Source organism: Stegostoma tigrinum, chromosome 5 (genome assembly GCF_030684315.1).
Source record: "Stegostoma tigrinum isolate sSteTig4 chromosome 5, sSteTig4.hap1, whole genome shotgun sequence".
In the NCBI taxonomy this organism is placed as follows: domain Eukaryota; kingdom Metazoa; phylum Chordata; class Chondrichthyes; order Orectolobiformes; family Stegostomatidae; genus Stegostoma; species Stegostoma tigrinum.
In genome coordinates this window covers 37,879,481-37,903,883 of record NC_081358.1, presented here as the reverse complement: position 1 = coordinate 37,903,883, position 24,403 = coordinate 37,879,481, and the positions used below count along the sequence as shown (strand labels likewise).

Here is a 24,403-nt window from a genome sequence, read left to right as displayed (position 1 = left end):
TAGACGCCAGAGAAACATAATGGCCAGGCTTTCTTTCGGTCACATCAAACAAGAAAACCTTGTTTAATTTCCTTGAATAAAGCAACATAATCATCATGCAGAACTATTGGGATTAGCGGCTAAAAGCTACCAGATGTTGATCGTTATGTATAGGAATGGCAGGTATGAAGGCTGAAAATATATTTAAAATGAAAACCTTCCATGCCAGCAACAACTTTCAATTATATAGTGTCTTTAATTTAGTAAAGAATCCCAAGGTGCTCTACAGGAATGGTTCTCATTAAAAATGTGACACTGAGCTACATCAGGAGTTAAAAGGAAATATTCTTTTCAATGTTTCTTGAAATGGAAAGGGAAGTGAAGTGTTTTAGGGAGGGAATTCCAGACTCTGGTCTCTACACAGCTAATATCTTAGCCCACAATTTTAGAGAAATTAAAATTGGTGACGCACATGTGACCACAGAATCACAGAAGCCCTACAGTGTGGAAACAGGTAATTCAGCCCAAAAGGTCCACACTGACCCTGTGAAAAGCAGCCCACCCAGAACCAGCCCACTGCCCTATCCCTGTAAACCCTGCATTTCCCACGGCTGATCCACCTAACCTGCACATCTCTGGACACTTTGGGCAATTTAGCATGGCCAATCCACACAACCCGCACATCTTTGGACTGTGGGAGGAAACCAACACTCCCAGAAGAATCCCACACAGACACAGGGAGAATGTGGAAACTCCACGCAGACAGTTACCCAAGGGTGGAATCAAACCTGGGTCCCTGACACTGTGAGGCAGCAGCGTGAACTACTGAGCCACTGTGCCAACCACAATCAGAGAAACATCAAGATCTCAGAGGGTTGCGGACCCAGAGGAGGTGACACAGATGGGGGTGGGGCAAGTCTGTGGGTGCTTTTCAAACAATGATAGCATTTCAAACATGGAGGGATTACTGAACTTCAAGCTAAATATGATATGTATATAAGAACAGTCAGCAGATCAGGCAGCCTCAACGGATAGAGAAAGTGAGCTAATGGGCAGAAATTTCTGCTGTCACTGATGGCAGGCTTGGAGGTGGGAGTGGAATTGATGAGGTGATGGTGTATCCAAACCCTGCCACATCCCCTCCTCCACTGGAACTAAAGCAAAATGCTACAGTGCAGGAAATATGAAACAACACAGTGAATTCTGGAGAAACTCAGCAGGTCTGGTAGCATCTGTGGAGAGAGAAACAGAATTCTGAAAAAGAATCCTGTCAGACCTAAGACATTAACTCTGTTTTGCTCTCTGGCCAACCTTGCTGAGTGTCTCCAGAATTTCCTGTGTTTGTTCCAACAGAATGAATCTTCTAGCTCTGCTGCCAGTTGAGGACCTTAAGTGGTCAAGTGATGACCATGTAGAGTTTCGCCCCACTGCTGCTGGCATGATGCAAGCTGGGCCTGTCACTCATGGGGCATTCTACCCTGCAGGGGGGTGAGGGTCTCTCAATCAATCAGTATCTGATTGAGGGACTGGACACCGGCCGGAAAGTGCCCAGTAATAGCTCTGGCTGCCACATACTGGGCACCACTCCACTGCATCACATACATTTACCCCGGCCTCTCCTGAGGGTCTGAACGGGTACAATTCCTACAGCAGCAATAGCTTCCTCCATGCCAATCACTTACTGGGTAGATCTTGCACACCTAGTGCCGTGTGATCATGTCCGCATTGTTGCCTGAAGATAACAAACACTCATGTCACTGACTATCAACAACCTTTACCACCTGTAAGCATGACACAAAACTGAGAAGAGAGAGGTTAGCTCTGGAACTTTACAAGCTCAGATCCCAGCTCTAGGTGGCCTTCTGTCATTATGACAGAGCTTCTAATGTACACACTCAGCCATTTCTTACTAGGGTAAGAGATACCTATATAAATTTTTTCAGCTCCGCCACAGAGTAACCAGAGGTGGCACAGTAGGATGCTTCAGCCAGGGCTCGTCCACTCCATCCATTTCTTTCTCTTTATTTCTTTTTTGACTTTATTTTCCTTCTTCTCTCTTTTTTCTCATTCTCAGACTCCCTACATCAGCGCAGGCCTGGACTCTCTGCCTCAGATTCCTAGTCCCGGACTCTTGGCATCAGTGCAGATCCATCAAGGTATCCTCACAGCCTGATGTGGCAGATTCCCCACTCTGCGTGGGAGCCTCCCATCTCACCGTGGTGGTCTCTCAGTGGCCCATGGTGGTCTTCCAGCCCAGTGTGGCCTCATTGTGGACATCTGGTCTTGAGGCAATTCCAGAGTCATTTTTAGTTTCAAAAGCCTCAAAGTGAAGCCCAGCACTGTCTGGAGTAAAGGCCCAGTGCGGCCTGGGGGGCAAGGTGGGTCGGGTTAGAAGGACCGTTATTCGAACTTTCTATTTCTCTATTTTCTAATTTATTCCTACAATCTGCAATGTTGGACTTTACTTATTTCCTTAGTTTTCTAATATTTTTTCCCACAAATACGCTCTGAAGAATCTGTACCAAATGGCGACTTGCAAACTTTTCACTGTACTCATTTGAGTACCTGTGACAATAAAGCTGATTCAATTCAAAGTCCTCATTCAATATAGTTAACCTTTCATTCCATGTCTCCCCCAACTCTTTATCCCATTTTCTATTTCCATATCTTTCTACATTTTCTCACTATCCCAACCCTCCAAAGTCTATGTGCTTAATACGGAAAGACTGATGGAGGATATATCAGTCTCTTAAACGTGTACAGAGTTTCCTTTGAAACCTTTGACAATCTGTCCATTCCTTTATCCCTAGGCCCTGTAGTTAGTAGCTGTGTTATCACAGTTTCCCCTGACGATCAGGGTATTCAGCCCATCTGGCTGTAAACTTCTTTTTCAGCAAAATCAATGCAGTCCTGTTTCTTCTGACAATGCACTTGACGTCCAGATCTCAGCTGTTATAGCTCACAACCACCACTACCTTCTCGCTCTGCAGGAAACTGTGCCTTCCACTTTCTGACATGGGAAGATCAGAAACCCAGAGTCCCTGGTTGACAACGGTGTGAGCTTGGGCTACCCTGTAACATTCTTCTTGCTGTCTTGCTTGTTCATGGTGCCACGCCATGATATTCAGCTTTAGTGTCAGGGAAAGAGAGGCAAGTTGAGTTGGCAGACTTCTGCCCACCCAAATCTGGCTTTGGGTAAAGCCATCCTCTAATGGTGATGCTGAGAGTGATAGTCGAGTAGGGCTAAATGAAGATCTCCTTTCTTAAGATTTTCATTATAATATTTTCATGGTACTTGCTCCTCTCTCAGCTTCACCATTGATTTGAGGGTACTTCAGCCAATATATAACAGGGGCAAATCCACACGAGATCACAAAAGGTTAGAAACATTGTGAAACACCTTGCCACTCCATTTAACTTTGTCCTAGGCTTTCCACAGCTCTAGGTGGGTGCAATTTCCTCCACGGCAAGACTGAGTGCAAGAGACGACAGCCAATCACTTATTCAACAGATCTTCCAAATGAATTAAGTGCATTGTGGCCCACTGTCAAAGACAGTTTTGTCCAGGATTTGCATTGTCTTTGAAGGCTCAATATGTCCAATGCCTGATCCCTGGGCAGAATTTGTCTTAAGGTCCATGTATTTGTGCTAAATGGCTTAAGGATGTTTCCATTTACCATTCCCATATACTGTTCTTTGATGTTTTTTGTTTGTGGTGAATTTTTCCTGTTGGCTTCTGTCCTCTGCAGGTTTGTCATGATACCTGTTGCCTGGACAACATGGTCTAGCAATTTTGTCATAGGGCTTTGGAACTCAGAACTCATCTCTTAGTATCAACATCTCATTACTTTGCTGAGACTGTCTGCACCTTGTTGCAACATTGTGCTTCATGGAGGAAAATGAATTAGAATGTCATGTACATGGCGTACAATGCCTTCCATTCCTTCTGGTATGTCAAACACGGTCTATTGGAAAATCTCAGGTAATTCCAAAGGACATGCAATTAAAAAGATAACATTAAAGAGGTTTTACAAAGATGATTTACAACTTGGACTCCAATTAGGGTAATTACCAAACACTGCTGTTCAAATCCAGCTTGGTAACTTGTTTGACACTGACGGAACCCCGCCCACGGCCGACAACCTCATTGCTCCGCCCACAACCTCCACAGCCAGCAACCCCAGAGGAGACAGCCACACTGAGCCCTGCCGAATCTTCACCATCCCCCCAGACCTCCCACTGACTGAGGACGAACGGTCAGTCCTAAGCAAGGGGCTCACCTTTGTCCCCCTCCACCCACACATCAACGAATACCAGTCACGTTTGGACATAGAGCAGTTTTTCCGCCGCCTTCACCTCCACGCTTACTTCTTCAACCGGGAACCTAACACTCCCTCCACTGACCCCTTCTCCCGCTTCCAACACAAGTCCTCCTCCTGGACACCACCCCCAGGCCTCCTATCCTCCCTCGACCCCTTCATCAACACAAGTCCTCCTCCTGGACACCACCCCCAGCCCTCCGCTCCAACCCCAACCTCACCATCAAACCCGCAGACAAGGGTGGCGCAGTGGTATTATGGCGCACTGACCTCTACATAGCCGAGGCCAAACGCCAACTCTCCGACACCTCCTCCTACCGCCCCCTTGATCATGACCCCACCCCCGAGCACCAAACCATCATCTCCAACACCATTCATGACCTCATCACCTCAGGGGACCTCCCACTCACAGCCTCCAACCTTATTATTCCCCAACCCCGCACGGCCTGTTTCTATCTCCTTCCCAAAATCCACAAACCTGCCTGCCCTGGTCGACCCATTGTCTCAGCCTGCTCCTGCCCCACCGAACTCATCTCCAACTATCTGGACTCCATTTTCTCCCCTTTGGTCCAGGAACTCCCTACCTATGTCCGTGACACCACCCACGCCCTCCACCTCCTCCAGAACTTCCAATTCCCTGGCCCCCCACACCTCATTTTCACCATGGACGTCCAGTCCCTATATACCTGTATTCTGCATGCGGATGGCCTCAAGGCCCTCCGCTTCTTCCTGTCCCGCAGGTCCGACCAGTCCCCCTCCACCGACACCCTCATCCGCCTAGCCGAACCCGTCCTCACCCTCAACAACTTCTCTTTCGATTCCTCCCACTTCCTACAGACAAAGGGGGTGGCCATGGGCACCTGCATGGGCCCCAGCTATGCCTGCCTCTTTGTAGGTTACGTGGAACAGTCCCGCTTCCGCACCTACACAGGCCCCAAACCCCACCTCTTCCTCGGTTACATTGATGACTGTATCGGCGCCGACTCTTGCTCCCCAGAGGAGCTCGAACAGTTCATCCACTTCACCAACACCTTCCACCCCAATCTTCAGTTCACCCGGGCCATATCCAGCACATCCCTCACCTTCCTGGACCTCTCTGTCTCCATCTCAGGCAACCAGCTTGTAACTGATGTCCATTTCAAGTCCACCGACTCCCGCAGCTACCTGGAATACACCTCCTCCCACCCACCCTCCTGCAAAAATTCCATCCCCTATTCCCAATTCCTCCGCCTCCGCCACATCTGCTCCCATGATGAGACATTCCACTTCCGCACATCCCAGATGTCCAAGTTCTTCAAGGACCGCAACTTTCCCCCTACAGTGGTCGAGAACGCCCTTGACCGTGTCTCCCACATTTCCCGCAACACATCCCTCACACCCCGCCCCCGCCACAACCGCCCCAAGATGATCCCCCTCGTCCTCACACACCACTCCACCAACCTCCGTATACAACGCATCATCCTCCGACACTTCCGCTGTCTACAATCCGACACCACCACCCAAGACATTTTTCCATCCCCACCCTTGTCTGCTTTCCAGAGAGACCACTCTCTCCGTGACTCCCTTGTTCGCTCCACACTGCCCTCCAACCCCACCACACCTGGCACCTTCCCCTGCAACCGCAGGAAATGCCACACTTGCCCCCACACCTCCCTCCTCACCCCTATCCCAGGCCCCAAGATGACTTTCCATATTAAGCAGAGGTTCACCTGCACATCTGCCAATGTGGTATACTGTATCCATTGTACCCGGTGTGGCTTCCTCTATATTGGGGAAACCAAGCGGAGGCTTGGGGACCGCTTTGCAGAACACCTCCGCTCGGTTTCCAATAAACAACTGCACCTCCCAGTCATGAACCATTTCAACTCCCCCTCCCATTCTTTAGATGACATGTCCATCATGGGCCTCCTGCAGTGCCACAATGATGCCACCCGAAGGTTGCAGGAACAGCAACTCATATTCCGCTTGGGAACTCTGCAGCCCAATGGTATCAATGTGGATTTCACAAGTTTAAAATCTCCCCTCCCCCCACTGCATCCCAAAACCAGCCCAGTTCTTCCCCTCCCCCCACTGCATCACATTTCCTACCTACTAACTTCATCCCACCTCCTTGATGTGTCCGTCTTCCCTGGACTGACCTATCCCTTCCCAACCTCCCCACCTATCTTCTTTTCTCTCCATCTTCGGTCCGCCTCCCCCTCTCTCCCTATTTATTCCAGAACCCTCACCCCATCCCCCTCTCTGATGAAGGGTCTAGGCCCAAAACGTCAGCTTTTGTGCTCCTGAGATTCTGCTTGGCCTGCTGTGTTCATCCAGCTTCACACTTTATTAACTTGTTTGAAAGTTTAGCTCAGCTCTCGTTGACAGATGTTATTGGATCATACTCTCATTTTACTGCTCTGTTCAAATGTGTTAAGTTAACAAAAATTGTCTTGGATTCATTTGATTTGGGATTGGCACCATAAAGGCACCATGTGGTTAGCTGTGAGATTCTTGAAGTAACTCCCTATTGGACCGTGACTTGTATTGTTGCTTAAAGTGGGTATCGGACCTTCTCTGGCCTGAGCAAGGGAATGGGTCTGGATTTACTTTCAGAGTGATGGAATAGACAGTGTCAATTTCCCCAGGTCTCTAAAGAGTTTTGGAAATTGATCCTTGTTGCGTGACTGCTTTCACTTCAAGAATGACGTTGGGATCTGTGCAGACTCTCTCACTTAGTGGTGGATTGATAGGTTGTTCTAATATAGTGTTTCAACAATTTGTCTTTGTGTCTTAATGTTGCCTGATGCTGACCTTTCACTTTCAGGCTGTTCCTCTTGGGCCCTGAAGTGTGACAGATCAAGGCTGCAGGGTAATCTTACATGGCTATTAGTCAGAGTACAAATTTCAACCAAAACGACACTAAGACACAGTAATACAATGTGAGGCTGGATGAACACAGCAGGCCAAGCCTCACATTGTATTATCTTGGAATTCTCCAGCATCTGCAGTTCCCATTATCTCTGATACTAAGACACAGTAGATGTGTTTCACATGATGCTATGCAAGTTTCACATGCGCAATAATTTTATTACTGAATGCTGTTGCCATGAGGCATCGGTAAGAGAGTGTGAGGTATCTTATATTAAACATAATATGAATGTTGGACAAACAGTGAACAAAATTAAACAGTTGCATAAGATTTAAGGTCATCTGACAGAAAAATGACTCCAACCTCTGTGTCCACTTTCAATTGTGTGCGAAAGCCATTGACTGTAGTGTTAGCGATCCAACATTTACTATCATTGTCTTTGAAAGAATCACAATTTCAAAACCTGTAGATGATATGAAACCTGGAAGCATTGTGAGCTGTGAGGAAGACAGTGTAGTATTTCATATGGACACAGGTAAGCTGGTTGAACAGATAGATAGGCAGTAGATGGAAGTCAATGCAGAGTTGTGTGAAGTGACTGGGTTTAACAGAAAAAGCATGGAGCTGCATTAGAAAATAAAGCAAACAAAGTGTACAAGTGGATTCGGAGCAGCAAGACGTCAGCATATGTCTGCATAAATCATTGAAAGAAGAATGACAAGCTGACAGTACGGTTAATAAATCATTTATTAACAAAGGCATAATGTGCAAGAGCAATGTGCTCACGTTTAACTTGTACGCTGTGGTTGCCATGGCGTAATGGTGAGCACGCAGGTTTGTGACCGCTGGGGTCTGAGTTCAAGTCCCGGGGCAGCCTATTTCTTGGTGGCATGGTGGCTTAGTGGTTAGCACTGCAGCCTCACAGTGCCAGGGACCCGGGTTCAATTCCAGCCTCGGGTAACTGTCTGTGTGGAGTTTGCACATTCTCCCCATGTCTGCGTGGGTTTCCTCTGGGTGCTCCGGTTTCCTCCCACAGTCCAAAGATGTGCAGGCTAGGTGGATTGGCCATGCTAAATTGCCCGTAGTATTCAGGGATGTGTGGGTTATAGGGGGATGGGAATGGGTCTGGGTGGGATGCTTCAAGGGGCAGTGTGGACTTGTTGGGCCAAAGGGCCTGTTTCCACACAGTAGGGAATCTAATCATAAATCATACACTGGTTCAGCTCACTTAGAATATAGCATACAGTTCTGGGTTTAGGAAACACTTTGGGAAAAATATGTGTACATCAGAGAGGGTTGAACAAAGAATCATAAGACCAGTTCCAGGGATGTAGAAATTCAGCCATATAGACAGTTTGGGGAAGTTGGGACTGTTTCTTTGGAATAAAGAAAATTGATAGCAGATTTGATAGAGGTATTCAAAATCATGAGGTGTCTGGGTAAAAATAGATAGAGGGAAACTCTTCACACTGGAGGAAGCATCAAGAATGAGAGAAACATTTTCCCACAGCGCAAGGAAGGCAATATCTGAGGGTGTGGTTAGGGCAGGTTCAATTAATACAGTCAACAGGGAAGTTGATAATTACCTGAAAAGCAAGAATTTCATGAATGAGGGAAAAGGCAGTAGTATGGAACTAGATGTGCTGCTCATTTTCAGAGCCAGTGTAGGACAATGGGTTGAATGGCCTCCTCCTGTGCTGTAACAAATTTGGAGGTGTGATTACACTCTCTGGCAACCACAACCCTGCCCCGTCAGCTACTTGTCAAAGAACAAATTACAATCAAAATAACACTAAGACACAGTGATGGGGTATGTAAGTCTTGCACCTTCAATAACTCTATTGCTGAATGCTGCTCTGTAGAGTGTGTAAAAGGGTGTGAGGTATCTTAAATTAACACAAAATGAATGTGGGGCAAACAATGAACACAATTAAGTTTAGCAGTTACATACCTGTAGCCTCTAGCAGACTCACAGCTGGTCCTTCTATCTCTTGCAGCTGTGAATAGACACTAATTTTGTATTTTGTGTTTGGAATGAGATTGTAGAAACAGTGGCGGGATGTGCCTCCATCAACAATCACTTCTTCCTTCCTTCCATCTGAAATTCCCCAAAAGACATAACTGATTAATTGGGATGCGATCGGTCATTCCAATGTAGACACAGTGAGGGAAAAGCTCCATGCAGCTGCACACATCCGTAGAAACTCAATGTACAATTGACTACTTGTTTGAACTCATTAATGTTCTCACAGACAGCATTCTCCGGGGTGAAAGAGAGATTACTGAAGGAGTTCAAATTTGTTGAGACATCTCATGAATGGTGGTTCATAAAGTGCATACACGCACCCCTGTGAAATCTCAACCTAACAGTTACAGTTGTTGGCCTCAGCAGTGTGAATTACAGTAGAAGGAATAGAAGTCTGGACTCAGAAAGGCAGATGGAATTTATTCTTTGCCAAATCAGAAATTTCTTACATTTTCCCAGAATTTTTTTGGCGACCATAATGAGAGGTTGCTGAGGCTAGGGTGTTAAGTCTACAGCAGACTGAGATAGATAAGAGTTTTAATCAGCAATGAAACCAAGGGTCACAGGGAAAAGGCAGAAATGTGGAGTTGAGGGCTATCAGATCAGCCATGCTCTCATTGTTTGGTGGAGCAGACTCAAATGGTCTTTTGTGCTCCTTTGTCTTAGTTATTAAGTATCTTAGTATAAGACTCAGATCCTTTAATGTATACTGTGTGTAATGTTATGTATTAGTTAACGGTAATAGTCACTGGAAGTTGTGGAATTTTGGAGTGTACAACTTGTATGTTGAAGTGGTTAAACAACAAATGCAGGTAGTAACAAATGTTAAAAGAAATGTTGCAATGTTTGAGACAGGAATCCAGGAACAGGAATCTTTCAGCCCATTGAACTTGTTCCACCATCCAACGAGGTCAAGACTGATCTGTGCATTGGCTTCATTGACTGATTTTGTTCCGATAGCCTAAACCCCCCAACCCCATCAAATCTGTAAATCTCAGTTCTGAAAGTTTAAATTCGCACTCCCCCATAACCATTCCGCACACACCCTGCCCCCTTCAACTATCAGGAAGCCCCAGACTTTCACGATGCAACTTGACATCACCCTGAATGTCCTGTTCTACTTTTAAGTTTCTGACCATGTTCCGGACTTATTCCCCACACCACCCCATCTTCCATGCTAAAGGAAATTGCTTCTCTTTTAACTGTCCCATCAAATCCTTTAATAAGCTTACAAACACGTAAAAATGCTCAGCCCTTAATTTTTCATACTCATGGGAATGCAAGCCTAGCCTCCATAACCTATCCTCATAATTTAACTAATTAGCAACCAGTATCATTCAAGTGATCCTGCACCACAGCACTCCAGGACCAATATTTCCTTTCTGAAGCATGGTGCCCAAAATTTAACTCAGTTGCTTCAAATAGGATCTAACTACTACTTCACATAACAATATAATAGCCTTCACCCAATAATAATTAATAAGCAGCAGTCCCCCACTCTTCAGGGCCTTCTTGCCGATTTGATTTAACAGGGAATCATCTCCTACCAAATAAGTCTGATTTGCGCATGTTTTGATTCAATGAAATTCGTGATTTGAAATACGGCCTTCTAACCATTCCAGGCACTTCCAAATCAAAATACAGCTACCACAGAATGCTCTGTTGGTGGAAGCTCTTTTTGGAGCATTGCCAAAGCCTTTTTTTGCTCCTATACCCAAGAAAGTTAAAAGGAAATTATTGTGAGAGACAACATAGCATGGAGCTGGAGGAGCACAGCAGGTCAGGCAGCATCAGAGAAGTAGGAAGGTTGATGTTTTGGGTCAGAGACCTTCTTCAGAAATGGGGAGGGGTAAGGGAGCTCAGAAATAAATAGAGAGGAGGAGTGGTGCTGGGGAAGGTAGGTGGGATGGTGATAGGTGAGTGCAGTTAGGGAGTGATAGCAATTGGTCAGTGGGATGGGAGGGGCGGATAGGTGGGAGAGAAGGAGGACAGGTTGTGTCAGTTCAAGGAGGTGGGGATGACAGGGAGGGTTGGTCATGGAATGAGGCCGGGGTTGGGGAGATTTTAAAACTGTGAATTCTATGTCTAGGCCGTCAGGCTGCAGGCTCCTGAGATGGAAAATGAGATTCTGCTCCTCCAGTTTGAGGGTGGTGTCATTGTGACCCTGGAGGAGGCCCAGGATGGACATGTCACTCAGGGAGTGGAAGGGGGAGTGAAAATGGTTGGCAACCGAAAGGTATTGTCATTTGTCACGTACCGAGGGTGGACTCTCTACAAAACGGTCTCTGGGTCTACACTTGGTCTTCTCCTGCAGGCCCAATCAGTCCCCTACACCGACACCATCATCCGCTTGACAGGACTTGTCCTTACCCTGAACAACTTTTCCTTTAACTCCTCCCACTTCCTACAGACTAAGGGGGTGGCCATGGGCACCCACATGGGCCCAATCTATGCCCGTCTCTTCGTAGGATAATGGAATAGTCCTTTTTTCGCAGTTAACCTGGTACTATCCTTGACCTCTTCCTCCATTACATCGATGACTGTATCAGCACTGCCTTGTGCTCCCTCAAGGAGCTTGAACAGTTCATCAACTTTACTAACAGCTTTCACCCCAACCTCAAATTCACCTGGACCATCTCCGATACCTCCCTCTCCTTCCTGGACCTCTCCGTCTCCATCTCTAGTAACCACCTCAAAATTGATATCTATTTTGAGCTCACTGACTCCCACAGCTACCTGGACTACACCTCCTCTCACCCACTCTCTTACAAGAATGCGATCCCTTATTCCCTATTCCTCCACCTCCACAGCGTCTGCTCCCAAGATGGAGCATTCCACTCCTGCACATCCCAGATGTCTTCCTATTTTAAGAACCGTAACTTCCCTCCTCCACTGACCGAAAATGCCCTCAACCACATCTCTTCCATTTCCCGCACTTCTGCCCACACACCCCCTACGCCCAAAAAAATAAAGACAGACTCCTCTTGGTCCTCACATATCACCCCACCAATCTCTGCATCTAGCATATCATTCTCCGCCACTTCTTCCACCTGCAATCCGACTTCACAACCAAAGAAATATTTCCCTCCCATCTCTCACTGCCTTTCATAGGGATTGCTCTCTCCATGGCTCCCTTGTTTACTCCACATTCCCCACTAACAGTAGCAACCCCGGCACCTTTCCCTGCAACCGCAGGAAGTGTTATACCAACCCCCGCAGCTCTTCCCTCACCTCCAGCCAAGGCCCAAAGCAAACCTTTCATGTCCGACCTGTACATCCGTCAACTTGGCCTACTGTGTCCACTCCTCCCGATGTGGCCTCCTCTACATCAGTGTGACCAAGCCTAAACTCAGAGACTGTTTTGTAGAATACCATCCGATCGCCAACCATTTTAACTCTCCCTCCCACTCCCACTTCCACTCCCTGGGTGACATGTTCATCCTGGGCCTCCTCCAGTGTCACAATGACACCACCCACAAACTGTAGGAGCAACACCTCATATTCTGCCTCGGTCCCCAACAGCCCAAAGGCCTTAACATAGAATTCACCAGTTTTAAAATCTCCTCATCCTCATCCCAACCCTCCCTCTCATCCCCGCCTCCTTGACCTGTCAAAACCTGTCCATCTTCTATCTATCCCACCTATCGGCCCCCCATCCTACTGACCAATCCCTACCACTCCCTTCCTGCACTCACCTATATCCCAGCTCCTTTCCCCATCCCAAACCTCCTCTATTTATTTCAGAGCTCCTCTCCCCCTCCCCATTTCTGAAGAAGGGTCCCGATCCAAAAGTTACCTTTCCTGTTCCTCTGATGCTGCCTGACCTGCTGTGTTCCTCCAGCACTACACTGTGTTATCACTGACTCCAGCAACTGCATTTTTTGCTATCCTTAAGTTATTGTGAGACGTTTCTTTGGCAAAGAGAAATGCAGTTCTTTCCACCACCAACCTCCCCCCAGCGTTTGCTCTGAAGTACTCTACAGAACATGTGTAAACCATAAACAGAAGAATTCTGAAGTGTAACAAGTCTGCAGTAGGTAGGTTAAGTTGGATTTAACTGAAAGGCACAATGTCTGTTAGACTATTATTATATAATGGAGCTGTCTCTTGCTCAATGATTTCTTCACTGTTGAAAGCTGAAATCATAAACCCACCACTAATGTTTGAAAATGGGCAATGTAGCCATAGATAACTCAGCTACACCCCAGCAAAAAAATCAACTACTTCCTCGAACATCAGGTTAATAGAGAGTAATAATCAAGGGCTGCATAAACATTCACTGTGGGGGTTTTTATTTTGCTTTTTTTTTATAACTTCATTCCTGTTAGCATTATTAGCAGGAAGAATTGAACAGATTTCAGTGCTAACTAATTTAAACAGTTGCTTGTTGGCAGAATACGCATTGTTACTTTGTTAAAACACAGTTTTCTTGTGCCAAGTAATTAAAATCCAAAGTTAAATATAAGTAAGTCCCACTGATATGAAAAGGTATGAGAGGCCTGAATTGAACCCATTCATAGACAGTGAGCAGAATTTGAATTCCTCTACCTTTATAAACTGCTGTGTCAGCTTTCTGGGCATCTGGATTCTATTCAAACCTAAGCAATGACTTTACCTTCAAACTCACAATAAAGTGCAAATAGATGGTAGCTGTGCATAGAAAATTGGCTCTGACATGTTTCAACGAAAACACAATCATGCTAAACACTTATTCAAACATAGTTAAACTCAAAGTTACTACTGACATTTAGAGCAGCCAAATACTGAATATGGCCCCTGTTTAAGATTTTGCCAACTTCATCGTACTTCTTCATCTGTATCCAATCACAAGGGAACTGGTTTATACTTGAAAAGGAAACAGTTGGAGGGTGTAAGTGAATTGCTCCTTCAAAGAGGCATGGTGAAATTTTTTGTTTTTCATCCTTGGGATATACGCATGACTGGCTAGGTCAGCATATACTGCCCGTGCCTCATTGCCCTTAAAACAGTGATGGGGGAGATAACTCACTGAACTGCTGCCATCCCTGTTGTGAAAATACAGCCGACTGTGCTGTTCAGAACAGAATTGCCGGATTTCAATTCAGCAATCATGAAGGAACAGCCAATGTAGTTCCAGGGTCTTGGGAGCAGGGATGTGGACAACCTGCAAATATTGATTTTTTTTTTCCCCATGCATCTGCTTTTCTTGTTCTTCTAAGTGGAAGAAATTGCAGGTTTGGGGGGAGTTGTTTGGCACTTGGCACCATTTGTTACAGTACATCTTGCAGATGATACACACAGCAGCTTCTATGCGCTTATGGTGGAGGGAGTGAAAGTTTAAGTGGTGGATGGGGTGCTGATCAAGCACACTGCTCCACCCTCAGCAGTAACAAACTGATGTTGAAGCTGCCATTGTCCACATAAGTGGGGAGTAATTGGCTTCTTTCTGTGCTGTCTGATCCAATGATGGAAGAAATGGCTTACCAAATCCATTCGGTAGAAAAATGATCAAGGAATCCCCAAAATTAAGGCACAGACTTGACTATAATCCTTGAACACACTCTTGACCATGCCATATTTTGAAACTGCTCTACATCTCTGGTCTGAATTATTAAAGTTATATCAACTATTTTACTCATCCTCCCACAGTCACCATGCTAAGTGGAAACAACACTTCCTTAGGTTTTCAACATCCATCCTAATGGCCATATAATCCATGCAGGTCTGCTTCTTGTTCTTACCTCGTAGAGATTCAATGACTATTCTGTAAGTCGTTGCATGCCTATGCTGCTGCCAATGTGCACACATGCTGGTCATTCGGACTTGATATGGGGTGAGATTTGTCACACCGAGGTACACTGCAAGGGACAACAAAGAGTGTGTGAAGCATCAGGACACTTCATGGGACAGCAGACACACTTCAGAAAGAAAGCAGGCCAAGCAGCATCAGAGGAGCAAAAAAGTTTGACGTTTCGGGTCAGGGCCCTTCTTCAGGGTCTTTTCTGAAGAAGGGCCCCGGCCCGAATCGCCAAACTTTCCTGCTCCTCTGACGCTGCTTGGCCTGCTGTGTTCATCCAGCTTCACACCATGTTATCTTAGATTCTCCAGCATCGGCAATTACTACTAACTCAGAAAGAAAGATCCTGCATTTATTTAGCACTTTCCACCACGCCAGGACATCTCAAAGTGCTTTACAGCTAACGAAGCACTTCGCTGTCTAGCCACTGTTGTAACACAGGGGAACATAGTAGCCAATTTGTGAACAAGAATTTCCCACAAACAGCAATAGCCAGATATTTTCATTTTAGTAATGACTGCTTGAGGGATCACTCAGTACCAGGAAACTATGAATTGTGCCGCAGAATCTTTTGCATCAATGGAAGAGATACAAAGGGATTTGTTTTAATATCTCATCTGAAGGACAGCACCTCCAAAAGTGCAGTACTCCCTTACTACAGTGCTGGAGATAAAGGAAAACAGAGAATTTTGATCACATCCAAGGATTGGAGCTTGAACCCATAACCTCCTGATCCACAGCATGCACCCCACAGAGCTACAGTGGCCATCAGGAAATTTAGGTGATGACATAGCTGCAACATGGAACAGGTACAAGCCACTGCAGTGCGCCAACATTTTAGTTTTTTGTGTTAACTTGTGCTGATCATTACAAAATCAAATCAGAAATGTTAAACAGTAAGTGATCACATTTTCAACAGCAGCTAAAAAGGTGGTGGGAGCAAATTCAACGGTGACTTTCAAAAGGAGGACTGCATTGATACATGAAAAGCAGGGGTAAGTGAGACTAATTGGATAGGGTCTGCATAGACTCGATAGATGATTAGCCTCCTTCTGTGCTGACTGATGCTAAAATCAGAGATTTCCCTCAATATCAGTGGTTTTATGTTAGTCAAGACTGCCATTTATTCCGCTAGAAAGGAAAACAAATCTTTTCTTCAGCTGATTTCTTGACTCAGTTACAGTTACAGGAACTCATGGCATTAGGGCATCACTGGCTACACCAACATTTATTACCATCCCTACTTGCCCTGGGGTCAGTTATGTGTCAGCCAGGTTGCTGTCGTTCAAGGGTTGTTTCCCCCAACAGTTGACAATGGTTTCATGTTCATCATTAGACTCCTAATTCCAGATATTTTTTGGATTCAAATTTCACTATCTGCCACAGTAGGGTTTGAACCCAGATCTCCAGAATATTACCAGCGTTTCTGGATTAATGATTTAGCGATAATACCACAAGGCCATCACCTCCCTGAGAGAAAGGCAATTGGTGGTGATTTATCCTGAAGGTTACCATGCCTCAGACAAGAGGAGAGATTGAGAAGGACAGTCTCTATGGTAACCTCAGCCAGTGCAGGAAGTGATGCCACGCAACTGGTATCACTTGCCACTGTCCAATCACAGAGCCAACTGACCCCCAAATGATTTAATGCAACACTCACAGCCTGAGGGTGATTACGAATTCAATAGTGGAGATTCAGATGGAGGATTCGCTCCCTTCTCATACTGTCTGAGATACAGAGGGTAAGTTGCAATTAATCTTACATGTTTTCGCTCTGCCAACAACTGCGTCACTGGAACCAGTGGAGTAAGTTGCAAAGAGTTTAACGATGTATTCAGTGCCACTGAGCAGGTTGAGGATCACCATTGTGTTCACATCGTCTCCCACAAACGTATCCAGGGTTGGACCTGGTGCTGAAATTCAAACAGAAACAGGAAAGAAGATTTATGCAAGTGAATAGTTTGCCATGATCATTCAATCTGCCCTTTCCCCAATATCAGTTCTAAATCTGATCAAAATGTATTACAGGATCTAGCATCCTCTTTAATATCAGTAACTTTTACTCTCATTATTCATCACTTCATTCTCATCAGTTCTGCTTTTAACTTTCCGCACAGATGCTACTGAAGGTCTTTGGCATTTTCTGCTTTTACTTCAAATTTCCAGCATAATTCGCTTACATTCGTTTCTTAATGTTCATTGTTAAATAGAGCCATATAATTGGAACATATCAAGAATACGGCAAAAAACAGAAACAAAGATTGCAAAAGGGTATGTATTAAATATCCACATGTTGGAGTTTACCGTTGACCAGAAACTGACTGGGCTACTTGTATGCATATAGGTGCAACAAGAGCAGGTCAGCATCTAGTGAGTAACATGCTTTTTTTGGCTTCCCAAAGCCTGCCCATCATCTACAAGGCACAGATCAAGAGTGTGATGGAACACTCCTCATTTGTCTGAATGAGTCCCACTCCTACAACACTCAAGAAGCTCAATGCCATCCACGAAAAAGCAGCCCACTTGATTGGCACCCTATCCCAAAACATTCACTCCTGCCATCACTGATGTACAGCACGAGTAGTGTGTATCATTCTACAAGATGCAGTGCAACAACTCAACAAGGTTCCTGAAACAACACCATCCAAACCCACTCATACCCAGAGGACAAGTGCAGTAGATATACGGGAACACCATCATTTGCACTTTCTCTTTCAAGCCACTCATCATCCTGATTTGGTAATATATCACTGTTCCCTCAGTGTCACGGGGATAGGGAATAACTATTTCCCCCTCCCCAGCCAGCGATACCCACATCCTCCCAAATGATTGAACAGAAAATGAACAGGGCCAGCAGAAAACTATGGATATCAGAATTGGGGAACATAATCTTCATTAAACCTCAGGATCCTGTCAGATCCATTTACAATTCTCACCTAACAAGCACTTTTAACAAACTTGCTCAACAGAAGCCAATGCTGGTGTAACAAAAGCTCATTGAGGTGTTAATGTAGAGTAAGTTAATTTTAGCCTAACCTCCTGCACAGCAATCAACAAGATTGGATTGGGAATGTTGTTGAGGAACAAAATCCTTACTTTAATACACTACAAAACTTAATAGAGTGTAAAACCAATGTCATTCCTGAACTGAGCAGTTTCTCTGACAGATGCGTTAGGTTAAATTCGCCCCGGTAGGTTTTCACAAAATAGGACAACAAAAATGGTACATACATTTACTTTTCCAAATTTCCACTTTATGATCAACTAGCAACAGTTTTGATTTATTCTTGAAGCTGAGTTCATTTACATATATATTAATAAATGTCAAACTCCTCGTCAAGTCAGAACAATAGCTGTCGGTGAACACTGCAGCAGTTGTAGAAATAGTGATAAAATATCCGAGCTTAACGTAAAACACATTTCACACAAGGACAAACCAAATAGCCAGCCACATGCCACACAAGGCTGCTCCATCATTCAGTAAGATGAAGGCTGAAATTCCACCTCAAGTCTATTTCCCTGCTCTGTGCTGGCATGATGTGTACGTACTGGCAAACTCTCAGATTCTTGCCTCCTTCCAAGGTCGACAGCCTTTACTGGGTTTGCTGCTAAGAGATAAGGGCGATACCCTCAAACCTGGCCAATTACACTTTTACAAAACCATCAGGCCAACACAGAATGGAGGTACATTGCTGCCCATGCTTCTACCAGGACCATGGTGAATGAGGTTTTAATGTCTGATCCACTCCAGCAGGGCCTTGCAGTGCAGTACAGTCCAAAAAAGGTGGCATGCTGTACCCTTCAAACTGGAGCCAACACACAAAGTTGTCCTGTGTGCAAAGGAAATGGGGGATTGAGTGTAGTCCGTGCACGAGGATCAATACATTGATCTGAAGGGACACCCAAAACAGCATGATGGAGCTATGGACTGTCAGGCGGGAGATGCCAAACAAAATCTCATTGACAGTTGGTTCCAGGATAAATGAGCTAGTTTTGGACTTCCCTTCATTGCATTTTACCAATTCTCCTTTACTGTTTCAGGGAAAGAGTTGGCAGTGAGGTGGAGCAGTTACATGGCATTGAGCTGAGCTTGGGTAACTTTCGAAGATTCAGTCAATATATAATAACTAAGTATTGTGGAATGCATTCTCTCATGATAGGCAGCAGGTCAGGGGCAACCATAATACTCCTTTTAACCTTCCACATTAGACTGGCTACAGTCAACAACATGACAGTTCAAGTATCCCTAACATCTGATGCTGTTTGCAATCAAGGAGTTAGCTACTTGTGAAGGATAAGCAATTCTTGGCCGTTACAACTTCTTTCAACATCAAGATGTCTAAAGAGGCTGATCAACACAAAAATGGTTGCAACTTCACCAGTCCAACAATAACACAGAGTCTAGAACAGACATTTTAGGAGTGCAAGCGAGCAGCATGATGATTTATAATGAATCATAAGATGTAGAAGCAGAAGTAGGCCCTTTAGCCTATCGAGTCTGTTCTGCAATTCTGTGAAATCATGGCTGATTTGACAATCCTCATCTCCACTTTGATTCAGTTACTGATTAAAAATCTTTACCCGCCAATCTTTAATATCTAGAACAACTTAGCCCCAATGGTCCAAGGAAGGGAAGATGTTGTGAATGACAATTGTATGCTTGCTCAGAATGAATTAGTGTTGGTGTTAATGGGAAAGCAGTGCAGCACCATTTAGCTCACTGGGCTGGTTACCCACAAAGGTGTCTGCATGCCTACTCAGATGGCCACTCTCTTCTCCAGTCAATTCCAACACTCTTTTCTCATAAGGGACCAAGAGACCAATGCCTGCCACCCTCCATGTTGGTCAGCACAACATTGTGGGTCGGAGGGTCTGTACTCTGCTTTACTTTTCTATGTTCTATGTTCTACTGATCTCTATCCTCTATGTCCAATACTGAAACTTTTTTTTATGAAATGACACAAATTCAGTGTGCGAATGTGATAGGAGTAGGTGGAGAGACGGTGAGGTATCCCTAGTGAGAGAGTCAGAAGGACAGAGGGCAGGAAGAGTTTGTAGTCTGGGAGGATGCCGAATGGGCATGATTTGAGAGAGTTGCGTTCCATGACCCTTTGGTGAGATGCAGAGCTCAAGTGAATGTTGGCTCTGTAATTATTAGGTAGCAGAGAGAAGATGATGGCACTTATCCTTGCAAAGTCCAGAGGATTGTTAAACCTTCTATCAGCACTGCTGGGATTTGTGTTTGATCTTAGCCAACAGATTGATTCAGGCCACAGTCTCTGACTAGGCTGGCTACACCTGCTGCCTTCAGTGTTCTGAAGGAAACGGCACTGCACTTCTGACCACCCCATCCACCAGTGCCGCTGGGTCACTGCCTGTGAAACAGGGTGCCCTTTCTGACCCATTCACTCAGTTACAAAGGGCAGCTCATCACACAGCATCAGGAGTAGTGTGGAGCTTGGGTTCTAAAAATGGTGCCAGTGGCGGGAACATAGAAATTCCAGCAGCACGGAGCACTCCCACCACTCCTTCAGCACGACCCAATGAGCCGGGCACTATATAGATCCGCTCTATAGTTAGGGAGCTGATATGTGGAAGGCTGAGTGAGAAAGGCTCACATGGGCTGTTCACTGTGAATCTCAGCTATAGGAACATTTTACCAAAAATGAAAAGGGAACATTCAGCCTTTGGTGTTTAAACATTATACGCACAAATACTGATATCACTGAGGGCTTTTGCAATGAAATAAATATTACTGTGGGGCACAAGACTACCTCTGGTTCAATAATGTGGATGTCATACCTGAGGCAGAAGAGTACACCACTCTGTAACCCATTGTTGCTGTTGGTGGAGGGTCCCACCTAATTCGGAAACGATTGTACCATTCCTCCGAGACACGTAGGTTGGTTGGTCCAGAAAGTGGCACTACCACAAAAAGTAATCAACGCAAATCATTCTAAGTGCACTTTCAAATGAACAAACTGTTTTAATTCATTAGTTAAAGTGTATTATGGCTCCTTTAATAAGAAGGTTGTGGGCTCAAGTCTCACTGCCAAAATTTGAGCATAAGATTCAGGCTGACACAACATGTACAGTATTGAGAGAATGCTACGATGACAGAAGTTCCATCTCTCTGATGAGATGCCAAATTGAGACCCCATGGTATTATTCTTTCAGTTTCTACGCTTTCTTGTTATTCCATGTTACTTTCTCTCTCTCTCTCTCCCTCTCTCTTTTCATACCTTGACCTTTCTTTGTTTTTCACACTCACTCTTTCTTTCTCTAAATGGAATGTGGAGCCAAAGATACAACAAGATGAAGGAAAGTCAGGTTAGAATTGAGTGCAGGTCATAGGCTAACATTTCCTCCAAGATTGCGTCTGTTTGTTGTGTGTGGCTACACAGTGGTTATTTTACTGGTGAGTCATTCAGAGGCCTAGAGTAATGATCCAGAGCTATAGGGTTGGATTTTACAAGATGGGGGAGAGGGAGCAGCAGAATGGAGTTTGGTCCTGAGTGGAATGACTTTTCTGCAGTGATAACTCCAAGGGAGGCCAGGCAGGCTCAGAGGGTCAGACCACTGGCCACACAGTGGGAGGAAGTCACACCCTCAAGAGATTGGCAACCAATCAGATGGGGTTTCAGTCATGGCACTCCTTTGCAGTGGGTACCACAAAGCGCAGGGAGAAGCCATAGATCCCAGAGACAGATACGTCCAGGGTTATAGGGCAGGAGGGAATCAGAGATCTGAGGGAGGGGAGGGGAGGAATATCATAAATGAATGGTTATTTGGCCCCTCAAGCCTGCTGCGCCATTCAATAAGATCTGTAAAATGACATAAACCAGATACTCCACTTACAGGTTTTGCCATTGACAGTGAGAGTAGTGCCCTCTCCATCAACATAGAGCGGTGTCACAGAAATTTTGTACAAAGTGTCCGAGAGTAGAGGCTGGAGCACGACGTCATTCTGCCTTCCAGGAACCATCACCTGAGTAAAATAGGTTATCAGTAAATTCAGTTGGCACACTGCACATCACAACATACAGTTTCAAAAAACTATCTTCATATAGCAGCTTAGTGTAGAAAAGCATCCCAAGGCACTTCATCAGAGAATATATCAGACAAACAAAAATAGTGACTTCAAGCCAAAGGAGGAGATACTAGGACAAGTGGAACAAAAGAATCAGGTAGGTTTTTGAGGTGCCACTTAGAAGAAAAGAGAGCTGAACAGGTTAAGGATGGAATTCTAGGGCCTTTGACTTAGGCAGCTGAAGGAGCAGTTATCAGAAGTACAGTAGAAGGACAGATTCGCAGCAGAGGGTTGTAGGTTGGAGTAGGTTACAGACACTGCAAGAGGAGCAAGGTGCCAAAGGAATTGCGACATGAGGATAAGACAAAAAGTTGTCAATCTGTACTGAACGCAAATGTGTAAATGGGAGCTAGGACACAGGTGGTAAAGTTTTGAATGAGCTCAGGTTTATGAGAGATAGAACTTAGGAATGCAGCCAGGCGATCACTGCAACAGTTAATTTTGCAGCAATGGGCAGAATGAGGATCTCAGCATTGTTTGCAATAAGACAGGAAGGTGAACAAAGATGATAATAAGGGACAGAAAATGGGCTGGGCAGTGTCATTCAAGAATCGCAAAAATCCAAGCTCAGTGAATAATAGGGAAGACAAATGTAATGTAGGCCTTTATTTCAAACAGAACACAGCGCAGCATGGTGGTTGGCAGTACTGCCTCACAGCGCCAGGGTCCCGGGTTCGATTCTATCCTCAGGTGACTATCTGTGTGGAGTTTGCACGTTCTTCCTGTGTCTGTGTGGGTTTCGTCCCGGTGCTCCAGTTTCCTCCCACAGTCAAAAGATGTGCAGGGTAAGTGAATTGGCCGTGCTAATTTGCCCATAGTATCCAATGATGTTTGGGTTAGACATGGGAAATGCAGGGGTAGGAGAAAGGGTCTGAAGGGAATGTTCTTCGGAGGGTGGTGTGGACCTGTTGGGCTGAATGGCCTGTTTTCACACTGTAAGAACAGGGTATAAAAGTAAGGAGGTTTTACTAAAACTATGCAAGGCTATAGATAGAATACAGTGAAAGTTTTGGGCTGTTTATCTAAGGAAAGATATACTGGCTTTGCAGGCAGTCCAGAGATGGTTCACTAGGTTGATTTTAGGTATGGAGGGGCTGTTTTATGAGGAGACAGTGAGTAAGTTGGGGCATTAATCGTCAGCATACAAAAAGAGTAGCAATCTTATTGAAACCTAGAAGATTCATAGGGGACTTGACAGGGTGGATGCAGAGAGGTTGTTTCCCCTTGTGGGATACTGTTGGATCAGAGGGGATAATCACAAAATAAGGGGTCACACATTTAAGGCAGTGACAAAAAGGAATTTCTTTTCTCGGAAGGCAGTGAATCTGTGGAATTCATTACTACAGAGGGATGTTGAGACTGGGTCATTAAGTACATTCAAGGCAGAGATGGATTTTTAATCAATAAGGGAATCAAGGATTGTGGGGAAAAGGCAGGAAACGAAGTTGAGGATTAACAGATCAGCCATGATCTCACCAAATGGCAGAGGAGATGCAATGGGATGGATAGTTTATGTCTGCTCCTTTGTCTTATGGTGGCTCTGAAGTTGTGAACACTCTGGTTCAACATGAGATTGTGGTTAGCACAGGAAGAGAATTGTGATAGGGCAGAACACAATGGCTTCAGCCTTCCTAACACTTAATTGGGGAAAACTGCAGCTCAACCAGGATTTAGACGTGGGCAAACAGGGTCACCTCAAAAAAGGCGGTGGTGAAGCTGACCTCAGTGCTGACAGTTTACCTGTGGAACCTCAGTGTGTTTTCAGCCAAGACACTGAGATTCAACAGGTAGAAGAAAAATCGTAGCGGTCATCAGATCTAATGGTGCCAGAGCAGGAGGAGGAATCATTGCAGGAAATACTCCGGCTACAAGTGCTTGGATAGGATTGGAATCAGACGAGATTTTAAATCTGACCAGATTTCAATTCAGCACTGCACATGCATTATGTAGTGTTGATTTATTTATGGTCTGCCAGCTCATTTGATCGGTATCACCAGAGATTTAACAGCAACTTTGGTGCCAAATGTAGAGTTGATACCTGATAAGAAAAAAGACTAGTGTTGGAAACAAACACAAATTTTTAAAAGCTTGTTGCATGTGATATATTTATCTCTCAATTTTCTAACATTCTAGCAGTCAATGGAAGTACCAAAAAAGTCATTTTTTTTAATCGCTCAAACCAAATTCATTTTACATCAGCGTAAAGTCCCATTAACAAACCAGTCAACTCCTCCACTTAATCTACCTAATAAACAATGTGTCCAGTTTCCTTTCAGTTTTCAAAGTTCAATATTGAATGAAAATTGTCACCCCTGCTTGTTATAACCTGGGGATTCTGGGCTCATCTTTAGAGTTAGTTAGA

At 44.9% G+C, this 24,403-nt stretch overlaps 1 protein-coding gene across 6 annotated transcripts in view; it reads right to left on the bottom strand.

Annotated features, from left to right (window-relative positions):
• Positions 1-24,403, bottom strand: part of col14a1a (collagen, type XIV, alpha 1a) — a 222,218-nt gene that overhangs the window by 79,106 nt on the left and 118,709 nt on the right. For all 6 annotated transcript variants that reach the window (XM_048528630.2, XM_059645936.1, XM_059645937.1 and 3 more), the window contains 5 exons: positions 21,810-21,939; positions 20,754-20,876; positions 16,715-16,864; positions 14,896-15,012; positions 9,101-9,247 (listed from right to left, as the gene is read on the bottom strand). In XM_048528630.2, the coding sequence (XP_048384587.1) occupies positions 9,101-9,247; positions 14,896-15,012; positions 16,715-16,864; positions 20,754-20,876; positions 21,810-21,939 (667 nt within the window). The remainder of the gene's footprint in view (positions 1-9,100; positions 9,248-14,895; positions 15,013-16,714; positions 16,865-20,753; positions 20,877-21,809; positions 21,940-24,403) is intronic.